Source organism: Ranitomeya variabilis, chromosome 2 (assembly GCF_051348905.1).
Source record: "Ranitomeya variabilis isolate aRanVar5 chromosome 2, aRanVar5.hap1, whole genome shotgun sequence".
In the NCBI taxonomy this organism is placed as follows: domain Eukaryota; kingdom Metazoa; phylum Chordata; class Amphibia; order Anura; family Dendrobatidae; genus Ranitomeya; species Ranitomeya variabilis.
Genome location: NC_135233.1, coordinates 914372663 through 914386999, shown reverse-complemented (window position 1 = coordinate 914386999; position 14337 = coordinate 914372663). Strand labels below are relative to the sequence as shown.

Sequence of the window (14337 nt, the reverse complement as noted above, 5' to 3'; positions counted from 1 at the left end):
AAACAAATGTCGAAATTTTTGCATATTTATTAAAAAGAAAAACTGAAATGTCACAAGGTTATACAGTAAGTATTCACACCCTTTGCTCAGTATTGACTAGAAGCACCCTTTTGAGCTAGTACAGCCATGAGTCTTCTTGAGAATGATGCAAAAAGTTTTTCACACCTGGATTTGGGGATCCTCTGCCATTCTTTCTTGCAGATCCTCTCCAGTTCCATAAGGTTGGATGGTGAATGTTGGTGGACAGCCATTTTCAGGTCTCTCCAGAGATGCTCAATTGGGTTTAGGTCAGGGCTCTGGCTGGGCCAGTCAAGAATGGTCACAGAGTTGTTCTGAAGACACTCCTTTGTTATTTTAGCTGTGTGCTTAGGGTATTTGTCTTGTTGGAAGGTGAACCTTTTGCCAAGTCTGAGGTCCAGAGCACTCTGGAAGAGGTTTTCATTCAGGATATCTTTGTACTTGGCGCATTCATGTTTCCTTCAATGACAACCAGTCGTCCTGTCCCTGCAGCTGAAACACCCCCATAGCATGATGTGGCCATGTTTCACTGTTGGGATTGTATTGAGCAGGTGATGAGCAGTGCCTGGTTTTCTCCACACATACCGCTTACAATTATCACCAAAAAGGTCTATGTTTGTCTCATCAGACCAGAGAACCTTATTTCTCATAGTCTAGGAGTCCTTCATTAGTTTTTTTAGCAAACTCTATGCGGGATTTCATATGTCTTGCACTGAGGAGAGGCTTCCGTTGGGCCACTCTGCCATAAAGGCCCGACTGGTAAAGGGCTGCAGTGATAGTTGTCTTTGTGGAACTTTCTCCCATCTCCCTACTGCATTTCTGGAGCTTAGCCACAGTGATCTTGGGGTTCCTTCTTTACCTCTCTTACCAAGGCTCTTCTGCCACGATTGCTCAGTTTGGCTGGACGGCCAGGTTTAGGAAGACCTCTGGTAGTCCCAAACTTCATAATCCTTAAATGGAAGGAGGCCACTGTGCTCTTCGGAACCTTGAGTACAGCAGAAATTCTGTTGTAACCTTGGCCACGTCTGTGCCTTACCACAATTCTGTCTCTGAGCTCCTTGGCCAGTTCCTTTGACCTCATGATTCTCATTTGGTCTGACATGCACTGTGAGGTCTTATATAGACAGATGTGTGCCTTTCCAAATCAAGTCCTATCAGTTTAATTAAACACAGCTGGCCTCCAATGAAGGAGTAGAACCATCTCAAGGAGGATCACAAGGAAATGGACAGCATGTGACTTAAATATGGGTGTCTGAGCAAAGGGTCTGAATACTTTTAACCATGTGATATTTCAGTTTTTCTTTTTTTTAGTAAATTTGCAAAAATTTCTACATTTCTGTTTTTCAGTGAAGATGGGGTGCAGAGTGTACATTAATGTGAAAAAAAATGAACTTTTTTGAATTTACCAAATGGCTGCATTGAAACAAAGAGTGAAACATTTAAAGGGGTCTGAATACTTTCCGTATCCACTGTAAGTCTGTCGGTTCTTGGAAAAAGAGAATTTTGAATAAGAGGTAACTTGCAAGTTGCTTTGTTTTTACAAGCTATTTGCAATTTCACCCATGTAACAAGAGGAGTCAACCCAGAGGATCTGTAGGCAAGTCAAAAATGGCCAGTTTTTGGTCTTATTTTATTCCTGCTGCTCCCTGGAGTATGTCATTTTTTGATCTTTTAAAATCCACCATACGGTTCCAGCAATATGGGCCTTTTTATCTGAAGCTAATACTTATGGTCTTTACAAGGGGGCATGTCTCAGTCTCTCTGGGGGTGTACTGCAGTATTACCCTGTGAGCTGGGCCCACGTGGGAGAGACCCTAAAAATTAGCACTTTATAAAAAGGTTCACATCTTGGGAACTGTATGGCGGATTTAAAAAAAAAACAAAAACAAAACAGAAACCCTGAATGGTTAGTGGAGCAGCAGAAATAAGAGGGTAACCTGGTGAGAGGCCCCTTTAATGACTGGAATATGATCATAATAAGGGAGACGTCTAGGGCCAAAGTCACACCTGACCCCTCACTAATAAGTGCTAGCAGCCATTTCATCTATCGCGGTCCATGCAGTGAGGAGATATCCTGTGCTGCCGATTCTAGAATGCCGACATTAGAATATCATTTTCTCCAACGCTGGTCAGACAAGTAAACATTTAAAATACTTCTTGGATTAGTTTCCATGTGTTAGCCCTCTCCCATACTGCACATGCATCTGGTAGCAAGTAGTAAAACAGAAGCAAAGTACAACTTTTCCCATTCCTTCATGCTTGTTAAAATGTTATTGATGAGCGGCTCAGCTTTCACTACAGCAGGGGGGACTGCAGTGAAGACTCCAACAGTTAGAGGGGGCCAATGCCACATGCAAGCTGAGCAGCATGCCAACGTAACCGCAGGTAATAATCGCGGGTAAGACACAAGGCTTTCCTCTGACCTGTGCGGCAGTCAGCGCACTCTTGTGGTGGTCCAAGCTCATTACAACTTGTTCATATTGGGATTGCAAGCTCTTATGCTGTTGCTACATTGAAAGAAGAAGGCTTGGTCATGAGTTTAGTGGAAACATGATGAAATTACATACAACGATTCCGGCATCCTGTAAAACTAAGTTTCCATTTATTGTAAGACAATCTTATGAATTAATTTGATATATTTTTGAAGATCAACTGATAAAAAAAAAAAAAGAGAGAGAAAAAGGCTAATAGTTTTATACTGATCCTATAAGTGTTAAAGTGCGCGGTCAAGACCCGAGAATGGAAAGCCAAATATGCTGAAAGGCCAATAAATACGGAATATAGTTCAAGCAGCGCACTGAACGGCCACCATAGTTAGACCTTACATCAGGGCTGGAAACTCTCCAAGCAAAATGGATTGCCTTCTCGGCTGTAAGCAGGAGGTTCACTGCCTCTGTTCTCATTCACCAAACTAATCCGAAAATGGTGAGAAACAAACATATTAAGGGACAGATTCTGTGGGAAGATGGGTGGATAAAAGTGCTGAGCCCTGGACCCCCGATACGCACTACACAAAAATGTGTTTGTGCTGACACATCGTATATGTATATGCTAGAATCAGATGAAAGTCTTTGACTACATTTCTGTCTTAATTCATGCCACCTTTATGGCATAAATGATGTATTTTTGGGGCCCCTCTAAACATGCCCCTCTCACTTAGTTCTATCCACTTTTGAAAAGTAGGTGGAGCTTGTGTAAAAATGGCAAAATATTTTTTGCTCACTTTTGTGACCTTTCAGTTTTATGACACATATTTGGTAGAAACTGTTCTATGAATCTGCCTTAAAGTCTTTTGCAATGTTATAGACTTTACATGGATATTTTCATTTACCATATTTTTTTGGACTACAAGATGCACCCCAGGATTAGACAGCAGAAAATAGGAAAGACATGTCCTACTAATTGAAACATCCCTGTAGGCGTAAAGAAATGGAGGGGTGAATATCACAATTTATTTTTTTTTAAAAATTAACTGTGTATTTATTGAACTTTTCTACAAATACAGCATTTTTTTTTTTTAACCATAAAATTTTTATTTTATTAAACATGGTATAACAAAACAGGGTCGTACAAGTGTTTAGTTTCTGTATAGTGTGCATGAATAATAAACGATATAAACGATGTAAGACTATAAATGACCTTAATTTTACAAAGACGTAAATGACAAAGACAAGACAAGACAGTAAGGAGTAGAAGGAGGGGAGGGGAAGAAAAAAAAAAAAAAAAAACCTCAGTTAAATCGACTAATCAAATCCGAATCCCACGGGGACCATATTGCCTGGAAGCGCACCACCGAGTCATTTAGTAAGGCTGTAAGGTGTTCCATCCTTCTGACATCCATGATCCGTCTAATGAGGATCTGAAGCGAAGGGGGACTCGGCTGCCTCCAAAGACGCGCAATCAGGCATCTGGCCGCCGTAAGGATATGTTGCAATAATCTATTGGAAAGTTTGCCCATACCCGGCGCCCCGTGACCCAGGAGAAGCACCAGCGGGTTTAGTTCTATATCTGTATGCAATACCTTGTCAATGAGGGACTTAGCTTGACCCCAAAAAGGCACAATTTTTGGGCATGACCAGAATATGTGCATGAGGGACCCAGTGCTTCCTCCACATCTCCAACAGGAGGGAGGGACAGAGGGATTCAGTCCGTGCAGAAACTCTGGAGTGTGATACCAGTGCATTAGTATCTTATAGATATTTTCTCTATAGAGAGTACACACTGACGATTTTGCGGCATTCCTCCAAATGACAGACCACTCTCGGGAGAAATACGCCGCTCCAGGGCGGCCTCCCACTTGCACATGTATAGAAAAGATTCACCAGACCCATCCCATGGATCTGATAAAAGGTTATAAATTTCTGAGATCAGACCCCTGGTGTTCACGCCCCTCCTGCAAATTTTCTCGAAATCTGTGGGGATCGAAGCTCCCGCTTTACCATATAGGGAGTTAGCAAAATCTCTGATTTGTAGGTATTGAAAGGATTCCCTGTTGGAAATCGAGAAATGTTGCTTGAGATAATCAAAGGAGTGAATCTCCATGGTCTCCCCATCTATAATATCCGCAACTCTAAATAGGCCCGCTTTAAGCCAAGGGTGAACCATAGGAGACTCTAAACTGCTTGGGAGCTGTGGATGATAGATGAAGGACACCAGGGGGGAGCAAGGTGACATGAGGGCGAATCTCCGTGTGCAGGTATTCCAAATGTCACTGGTGAACTGCATGGGGCCTAAAAGGGGCGGAAAGGACTTACATTGTGCTGGCGACCATAAAAGAGAGTTAGGGTGTATTGGGGCAAGCCATAATTTCTCTATTTCATTCCACTTGCTGTAGGCCCATAGGGATGTCCAGCAGGGGATTCTCCTCAGGTGAGTAGCCCAGTAGTAATTAAGAATATTTGGCACAGAAAGCCCTCCCCTGGTCTTATGAGCTGTGAGAACCTCCTTAGCCACTCTATGGCGCTTTTGTTGCCATATGAACCTAATAATAGCCGCCTGAAGGCACTTCAATTCCGAGACCGGAACTCCAACTGGGAGGGTCTCAAAGGCGTAGATCAATCTGGATAAAAGGCTCATTTTTACCGCCGCTATCCGACCCATCCACGAGAGAGGGAGTGATTGCCATTTAGTCAGGCGGGCTTTTGATTCTTTAAAGAGGGAGGGGAAATTTAGTTTGTAGAGGGTCTCATATGAGGACGTAAAATTCACCCCCAGATATTTCACAGCATCCTGTTTCCACCTGAACTTAAAATTCAGGCGTAGGTGGTCCCATACCTCAGGGGGGATGTTAAGCGGCATAGCCTCCGTTTTGCTGGAATTGATTTTATATCCAGATAAGTCCCCATATCTCCTCAAAGCCCTCATAAGGTTCGGAAGAGACACGTGGAGATTAGTGAGCGTCAATAGGACATCATCAGCAAATAGCGCGATCTTAAAAGATTTACTCCCAACCATCACCCCAGAAATATTGGGGTCCCGTCGTATGGACGCTGCCAGGGGCTCTATGCAGAGGGCAAACAGGAGAGGTGACAAAGGGCACCCCTGCCTGGTGCCATTCGATAAAGTGAATGGTTTGGATGTACAGAGAGGGAGTTTTATGGCTGCTGTAGGGTGATTGTATAGGGATCTCAGCGCGGACAGAAATCCGCCCGAGATGCCAAAGACCCGCATCGTACTAAAAAGGAATGGCCAGGAGAGGCGATCGAAAGCCTTCTCGGCGTCAAGGCTCAGTACTAGTGTTTGCAATTTCTTTCGGTTCGAGATGTCCACCAAGTCCACAACCCTCCTGGTGTTATCACCCCCTTGACGGCATGGAATAAAGCCTACTTGGTCTTTATGAATAATCGAGGGTAGCCATTTATTAAGTCTGGAGGCCAGTAGCTTGGTGAACACCTTCAAATCCGTATTCAAAAGGGCTATTGGCCTGTAGTTTGCACAGTCCAAGGGGTCCCTGGGCGGCTTTGGAAGGAGGATGAGGTGGGAATGTAGCATTGTGGACGGGATTGGGTCGCCTTGCAAGAAGGAGTTAAATAATGAGGCCAAGTGAGGAATAAGTGTTTTGGCGACTGTCTTATAGTAAAAGTATGTCAGACCATCAGGGCCAGGTGATTTTCCCATGGGCAGGGACTCCAAAACCTCCTCTACCTCTTCGGAGGAAACTGCACTATTTAGAGATTCAATCGCTTCACTAGGTAGGGAGGGGCAAATACAGCACATTTAATGCACTAGGGTAGAATAGGGAGGTAGTAAATCTATTGTTAGTGTTTCCCTGTAGCATGTGAATTATACACGTGTATCTTTACGGCACGTATATCCGTACAGGTCCTGGTAGCTTTCTCTGCTGCCTGCACCGATCAGGTAGATCAGTGTCACCAGGAAGAGAGAGCGGCTGCATAGTTCTCTCAGTAACCTGGAAGGACACTATGTCATGTTCTCCTTGATCATAGGAAGCAGCCTCTAGAGTATAATAGGAAATCAGTGATGAGCAAACGTGTTCGGAAAAGGCGTTATCATAGCACACTTCTGTGCTAACAGAGTCTCTTTGGCGTGCTCAAATAATATGTTCAAGTCTCTGCGGCTGCATGTCTCATGGCTGTTAGGCAATTCCTGCATGCGTTGTGGCTGTCAAACCTGAACATATTATTCCAGCACGCCGAAGACCCTCGGTTAGCACACGAGCACGCTCGGCTAACATCTTATCCAAGCACGTGTGCTCATCACTAATAAGCACACTTGTTAGCAAGATTTCTTTTCTTGCTAAAAAGTACGTCTTATAGTGTAAAAATTACGATATACAAAACTGAACACGCCTTTAATATTGGATTCCACTTGTCTGTCCTTTGCAGTGGGCACAGATGGAAGCTGTTCAAAAATTTGTCTCATTTTGCTTTATTTTAAAATATGATCTATAGAATAGATACAGAGCGGAGGAGATCTCCAGTGCCGATGTGTAGGAGATTGTAACAATACATCTGCATAATATTAAGCACATCATTTTCTAGTAACACATACAGCGATATAACATACCATTTCATAATGCTTACCTTGACATCTTGGAGCTGGGTGTGCACATCTTGGTGGTCTTTCCTAAGTTGCTTGTTCTCTTCTTTCAGGTTATAGATGCCTTCTTTCATAAGTTGTACATAGAGTGTAAATGAAGTTATAATCAGGTAATTACAGGGAACGGGTCATCATCGTTTTTATGTCAAAGAAATTTATTGAATTAGTGAAATATTTATATATTTATTTATTGACATACATATATATATATATATATATATATATATATATATATATATATATATATATATATATATATATATATATATACACATACATACACACACACACATACATACATATATACACGGACAGTAGTCACTATCTATATTATCTATACTACAAGAGGCAATCCTAAAATCTTATCTATAATCAGAACAGGTAAAAGCAGATACAGAAAATGATAGTATTTTTCATTCTTGTTTTATTTATGAAAAAAACAATACACGTGATACATTCCCTTTAATATTTGGACATATAGGACAGGTCCTCTCCCTACTCTACAGCCTCTCTCCTAATTAAAGCCATGCTCGCCATATGATGACCTAGGGCACCAGGAGCTGGAATTATCTGGATATTGTGGGAGAAGTTCATGACTTCATTACTGGCTGCACTGAATCATTGCAAAGAACTTACCACAGATTAACCCATAACCATCTGGTTCATGACAAACTCCTTGTGGTCATGAGTGATAACAAAAGTCTCCTGCGTTGGTTAGGCTAGTTTCACACTAGCGTTTTGAGGGGCTGCGGACTTCCTCCGTGAAGCCCTGCCCTTGGCCACTAGCTCCGCCTACTTCTGCATGCGGCCTGCGTACCTATCTTTAACATTAGGTACGCAGGTCGTGCGGCTGTATGCGGATGCTTCCGCATGTGTCGTTTTGACGATGCGGAGAAAAAAAAATTGCTACCAGCTGCGTCCTACGCTGGTCGCCGCATCGTCAAAACGACGCATGCGGAAGCATCCGCATACAGCCGCACGACCTGCGTACCTAATGTTAAAGATAGGTACGCAGGCCGCATGCAGAAGTAGGCGGAGCTAGCGGCTGAGAGTGGGGCTTCACGGAGGAAGTCCGCAGCTCCTCAAAACGCTAGTGTGAAACCGGCCTTAGAGAGAAAACTGAAGATCTCTGCATCGGAATACTCTGTGTAAAGGGGGTTTAATTAATTTCCATGCAACAATATCACGAATGGTTTCTGTCCAGAGATTCAGCATTTATTAGCTACAGAACAGACATGAAAAGTAGCAAATTCTACTGCCAGCAAGTAAAGATAGGCTGGTACTTTTAGGGTTATCTGTAAAGCAGCAGGTTGCCTCCATCTGGTTTATATCCCAGATTGTAAAATCAATCTTGAAGTAATAAGCAGCATTTTCTCTCACAAACCACAGAAATCTCCAAATCTTCTAGCAGAAAGAGAACTTTGAAGGCCAACTCATAAAGTGTCAGCACGGTTTTCTCTTAAAAAAAAAAAAATGTTATATTGCCTAATAATGTCCAAATGCTACTGTTAAGACAAAGCCATAAATGTCCATACAGGAAAAGAAAAAAGGTGATGTGTTTTATGACGAAATTGCTTATCTGTAAGCTAAACCTGGAAGGAATCTGGAGTGGAATTAACTGATTTTTGAAGAACACCAAACTGTGCTGAGACAGACTGACAGCCACATGTCAATCTATAACAAAGGAGAAAGTCAATAACTTGGATTTTGACTAAAAAGAACACAAAAAAAGAAACAAAAAGATGAAAACATTTTGAAATATGAAGAATATTTGCAATTTTTCCACACATCTTAATCACCGATTCTTGAGCGGACTGGTGATTGTAGGGAGAGACCTTACCAGTCCAGAGCGGACCCCGGGCAGCTTTTCTCTGCCCCGCTCCAGTTGATTAACTGATCTATCCTGATGTATACACATGGGAGGGATCTGTCCATCTACTGGAGGGGGGCGTGGAGAAGCTGGTGGGGGTCCACACTGGACTAGTCATGTCTCTTCCTGAAGTCACCTGCTGACTTTTTAATGTCATGTTTGAAACACCATGGTCTTTCAGAGTAAAACAGACTACAATTGTGCAGCCCGGCTCCGATTCATGCTGCCCAGGGATCAGGCAGCATGAATCTAGTGATAGGTCCAAGGGACCAACAATAGTTGGTGGATTTCGGTGGGAAGTCTGATATACAAGTATCTAGCTCTAGAGTGTACCTGGAAGAAGAAAAGAACGGGTCCTACTGTTGTCACTAACCTTTGAGCTTTGACACCTCTTGTTCCTTTTCTTGCTGCAGTTGCACATATTTTTCTTTGTGATCACTAAACGTTTTCGTTAGGTCTTCCCCTAGTTTCTGATGTTCTGACTGCAGGTCATCGTGCTGCCTTCTTAATTCCTCATGCTGACTCTTCACAAGTGACAAGTATGGACAGAAAAGTGTTATTACACAAAAGATCTAGCCTGTTCGCTTCTGTAGGAATATAGGCACCGAAGTATGTATCACTACACATACAACACATGCAGATATTTTATATACACTAAAATAATAGACACATTTCCAGCCTGTAAAAGTAATAGCATTTAAAACATCACTACAGCAACTTTATTTATTTATTTCAGCCCTGGAGTGGTACAAGTGATGCAAGTTCCCTGCCCTAAATAGTTACTAGGCACCTGCTCTTCCAGGCGCCACTGCAGTCCCGCTCTGCCATCCTGTGACTGCGGCTCCTGACTGACCAAGAGTCAGAGGTAACGGTTACAAGTTTTCAATGTAAGTCTACGAGGGCCTTGTTCTGGCTCTGAGCTAAATTGAGAAGGGGCCTCTTGCCCTACAAACTCTGGAGCGATCCTGCTGGATATAAACTGCAGAAGATAACCGGAGCGGCGCTGAGAACAGAAGACGGGAGCTGGTAAGTACTAGGGGCAGGGAACTTAGATTAGTGATAACATTCCGGAGGTGAAATTAAAAAAAAGAAACGCCAGAGCGGTGCTTTAAAAGGGTTGCCCACTACTAGGACAACCCCTTCTCATTCCTCAGGTTTGGTCCTGTTAACATGAAAACACTTATACTCACCCTTTGGTGCTGGCGCCGTTCCAGCAGTGCTCATGTGTGGCTGTTATGACACGTAAGCCCTGCGCCCAATCAGCGCTGGCTTCACTGGCCCCTCCTTCAGACAAATCAGACAAGAGGAAGTGAGAGAGCAGCCGCAGCCCTGACTTCCTGTTGATGTTCAATACGTCCGAACAGTGATGCCGGCTCTCATTGGGGGCTGGGCTCATGTGACCAGTACGTGAATGTAAGTGTTTTTATTTTCACAGGACCAAACATGAGGAGTGAGAAAGGGGTTGTTCTAGTAGTTGATAGCACCTTTAAGTATAGGACTAAATAAAAAAAAAGTCATTTATCCAGACATTAGTATATTATATAGAGTCTATTATTTAGAGTCTAATTAGAGCCTAAATAATACTAATATACAGTGACTGTTCCGTGAATGTGCAAGCTTTGCTCATAGAGTGAGTAGGATTTCCCAATATATATCTCCAATGGAAGGATCTGATGTCTGCCACTGTGGGAATACAGAGGCATACTTTGTCCATAGGCTCCCATGTTAGAAAATTAGGTAAAGCACAGTATTTCACAGTGGGGTGCAGTGAATGGAACACCCTCAGCCTTTTTCTTCAATTAAGGAAAAGCTCTACCAGCCCGTTGTGTGTTGCATGAGCCGTGCCTATGTTTATTCAGTCCTGCCAAAGAAACGGAGTCTCGCCTGTGTAGTAATGATACAGAAAGGGACTTACCTTTAACATTTGGTGCTGCACGCTGAGTGCATTATATCTGGTGTTTGAGTCTTGCTGTGAAGATAAAGCGTGTTTTCTTATTAATATTCTCATTGGGAGTATAAAGTATGCACACCTGCACTAAAGTCCGTGTCCACACATTGGTCGGATTGGATGCAGAATTTTCTGAAATATGCAGCTGAAAATCTGCATCAGATTTTGCTATCGACTGGCTACTATGGATTTCAAAAGCCCATTGAGTAAAATAGAAAAAATAAATAAATATACTCCCTTTACCAATCATCTGTTGCAGCGGTGCCCACTCTCCCCTAGTCCCCTGGCCGGTCTCTATTCTTCCAGCTCCAGCAGTAACATGTCACCACAGAGACCGGCCAGAAGACCAGAGAAGGGTCAGCACAGAAGTGACAGCGTTTATTTTAGATGGCTATCCTAGACTGCGCATTCTCCTTTGTATCTGGAGATGATCTGCAGCAAAATCTGTAATCCTAGAATGTGACTGCAGATTTTACTTCTCTATTGAAGTCACTAATGGAAGTCCACAACAAGTCTGTGCTCTTTCCACATCAGCAATTGGAATGTTCGGGTTGTACAAATCTGCCCCTCAGATCAATTTCCATAGAAAAAAAATCTACAGTATGTGGACGAGATCTGTTAAAATCTTATCCACATGCCCGGCACTGTATACAGAGGCATGGAAGTTTATAAAGAGGACCCATTTTCTCTTATATTATGCCTGCTGCTCCCAGGACTAATCCATTTTTTGTTTTATTGAAATTTGCCATGTGGTTACAAAGATGTGGGCCTGGTTATTTCTTCCTATTTTTATGGCCTTTACCAAGTCTGTGAGGCTCAGAGAACAATTATGCAGAGCAGCCTCAAGACACTAAAAGCACTAAATAAAAGGCCCATATCTCTGATGTACCAGACTGAAGAAATACCAAAAACTACAGTGAGCAGAGGGAATAAAATAAGCACAAGAACTGACCGCTCTGACCCGATGACAGGTCCTCATTAATGGCCAAACCCATTCTGTTTATAACCGCCTCGCAGCAGAGTGTTAACAGCAATGTGTTAAAGGGATCGTCCACCTTCAGCAACAATTGTTCATTAAATATATTGCACCATTTTCCATCTACCTTCTTAGTCTATTGACAAAGCTGCAGAATGAGTTAACTGAGAACTTGTCAGTCGGCCCGCTGTGGTAAGACCAGTGAGTTTAAAACTATTTTATCTCTCTTTTTTCTGAACTCCTCAGTGGCTTGTAAACGTATTCAACACACAAAATGTACTTTGCATTTTCTAAAACAGTGCTCCCCAACTCCGATCCTCAAGAGCCACCAACAGGTCATGTTTTCAGGATTTCCTTAGTATTGCACTGGTGATAACTGTATCACCTGGACAGGGAAGCATTCAATCACCTGTGCAATGCTAAGGAAATCCTGAAAACATGACCTGTTGGTGGCTCTTGAGGACCAGAGTTGGGGAACACTGCTCTAAAAGATGAATATACCAAAATAAAAAAGCCAATAGGAATTTATAGTATTTGTTTTTCACATTTCAGCAGATATATCTCTAAAAATATAACGACTGTGCCTTTTCTAATGGGAGGCAATAGGACACTGATGGACCTTTTGGCCGCAGCCCATCACCAGCAGAAACACAGGGTCAGGTATGCAAAAACCCATCATGTCCAATCACACATCCCCGCTCACATCACACACATGCAATCAGCGGTGTATCTAATATATAATCATCTCCATATTCCACCCAGACCATACAGTGGGCTGACACATGACACTTTACACAAGACATAAACTGCTCACATAAAACATCAACCTTTGCATTACGGCAGATAATGAGAAGTAACGCTAGTGTAAGACAATACACGGTTTCACTTACCCTTCCTTTGTTCAGTGTTTCTTGTGCTTCAAGTTTATAAACAAGATGATCTAAAAAAGATACACTAATATTAGAGAAGGAGACATTTTATATCTATAAGCATCTGTTTTCCTGTAGATATCGGTATGTTTCCCATTATACTCTTTCTACACCACAGTTTTACTCCGTATGGGAACTTCTGCATTTCCAGATCTCTCCAACTGCATCCTACACGTGTTAATCATTTCCACCACTAGATGGCAGCAGTAAGGCACATATGGATTTTTGGCAGCCTTACGTTTGGCCATCAAAGCCAAGCACCTCAAAAAGATGGGAGAAAGCCGAAAAGCTAGAAAGAAATTGTGTCTCCATCTTTACTTTAGTTTTGTTGTACTTTGCAAAAATTCAGTCATGTGACAATACAAATAAAATTCCCATTCATTCAGCTGATAAGACAAAATGCAATTTCACAGTTTATTGGTCAGAAACTAAATAACTAATTGCCTGAGATTCTTCATTTGCATAGAAAATGTAGAGATAAGTCAGCATGATTTACATTCCTGCTCTGTCTGCATCTAGAACACAGAGCTGACCAAAGCAAAACGTGTTGATGGAGTATCTGTGAAGTATTCTTAAAGGGAACCTGTCACCCCCAAAATCGAAGGTGAGGTAAGCCCACCGGCATCAGGGGCTTATCTACAGCATTCTGGAATGCTGTAGATAAGCCCCCGATGTATCCTAAAAGATGAGAAAAAGAGGTTATATTATACTCACCCAGGGGCGGTCCCGGTACGATGGGCGTCGCGGTCCGGTCCGGGGCCTCCCATCTTCTTACGATGACGTCCTCTTCTTGTGTTCACACTGCGGCTCTGGCGTACTTTGTCTGCTCTGTTGAGGGCCTCTCTGACCTTTCCCGGTGCCTGCGCACTGCAGTACTTTGCTCTGCCCTCAACAGAGTAGACAAAGTACGCCAGAGCCGCAGCGTGAACACAAGAAGAGGACGTCATCGTAAGAAGATGGGAGGCCCATCGGACCAGACCGCGACGCCCATCGTACCGGGACCGCTCCTGGGTGAGTATAATCTAACCTCTTTTTCTCATCTTTTAGGATACATCGGGGGCTTATCTACAGCATTACAGAATGCTGTAGATAAGCCCCTGATGCTGGTGGGCTTAGCTCACCCTCGATTTTGGGGGTGACAGGCTCCCTTTAAGGAAATTAAAGGGGCACTCTGCTGGGGACAAAGCCCCTTGATGTGAGAATATTCAGAAACTTACTCTAATGATCTAGTTTAAATATGGGTTGAAACCAGAGAACAAGCCTTGGCAGGTTCCATGTAGATGAGCAATGAGAGTCCCACAGCCATGGTCAGCGAGCTCGTCTGCGGAGAGTGTGATTACATGGAAGCTGGTCATAAGTCGCCTCAGGGCCTCTTTAGACTGGCCGACTGCACGTCCTATGCCACGAACATACAGTCATTGTTCTCGACAGCACGTCATATTTACCTTGAACAATGTGCTGCCGAGAACAATGATTATTCAGAGAGTTTAAGAATCCTTTCACCTGATGGATGCACGTCTCCCCTATTTGTCGGGTG

General features: G+C 43.0%; 1 protein-coding gene across 4 annotated transcripts in view; it reads right to left on the bottom strand.

Annotated features, from left to right (window-relative positions):
• Nucleotides 1-14337, bottom strand: part of GOLIM4 (golgi integral membrane protein 4) — a 134033-nt gene that overhangs the window by 47467 nt on the left and 72229 nt on the right. Inside the window, exons 3-7 of one of the 4 annotated variants that reach the window (XM_077290604.1) lie at nt 12762-12811; nt 10863-10916; nt 9321-9471; nt 7062-7144; nt 2442-2525 (exon numbers count right to left, since the gene is read on the bottom strand). In XM_077290604.1, coding sequence (XP_077146719.1) covers nt 2442-2525; nt 7062-7144; nt 9321-9471; nt 10863-10916; nt 12762-12811 — 422 coding nt within the window. The remainder of the gene's footprint in view (nt 1-2441; nt 2526-7061; nt 7145-9320; nt 9472-10862; nt 10917-12761; nt 12812-14337) is intronic. The other 3 variants (XM_077290603.1, XM_077290606.1, XM_077290605.1) reach the window with 3 other exon arrangements.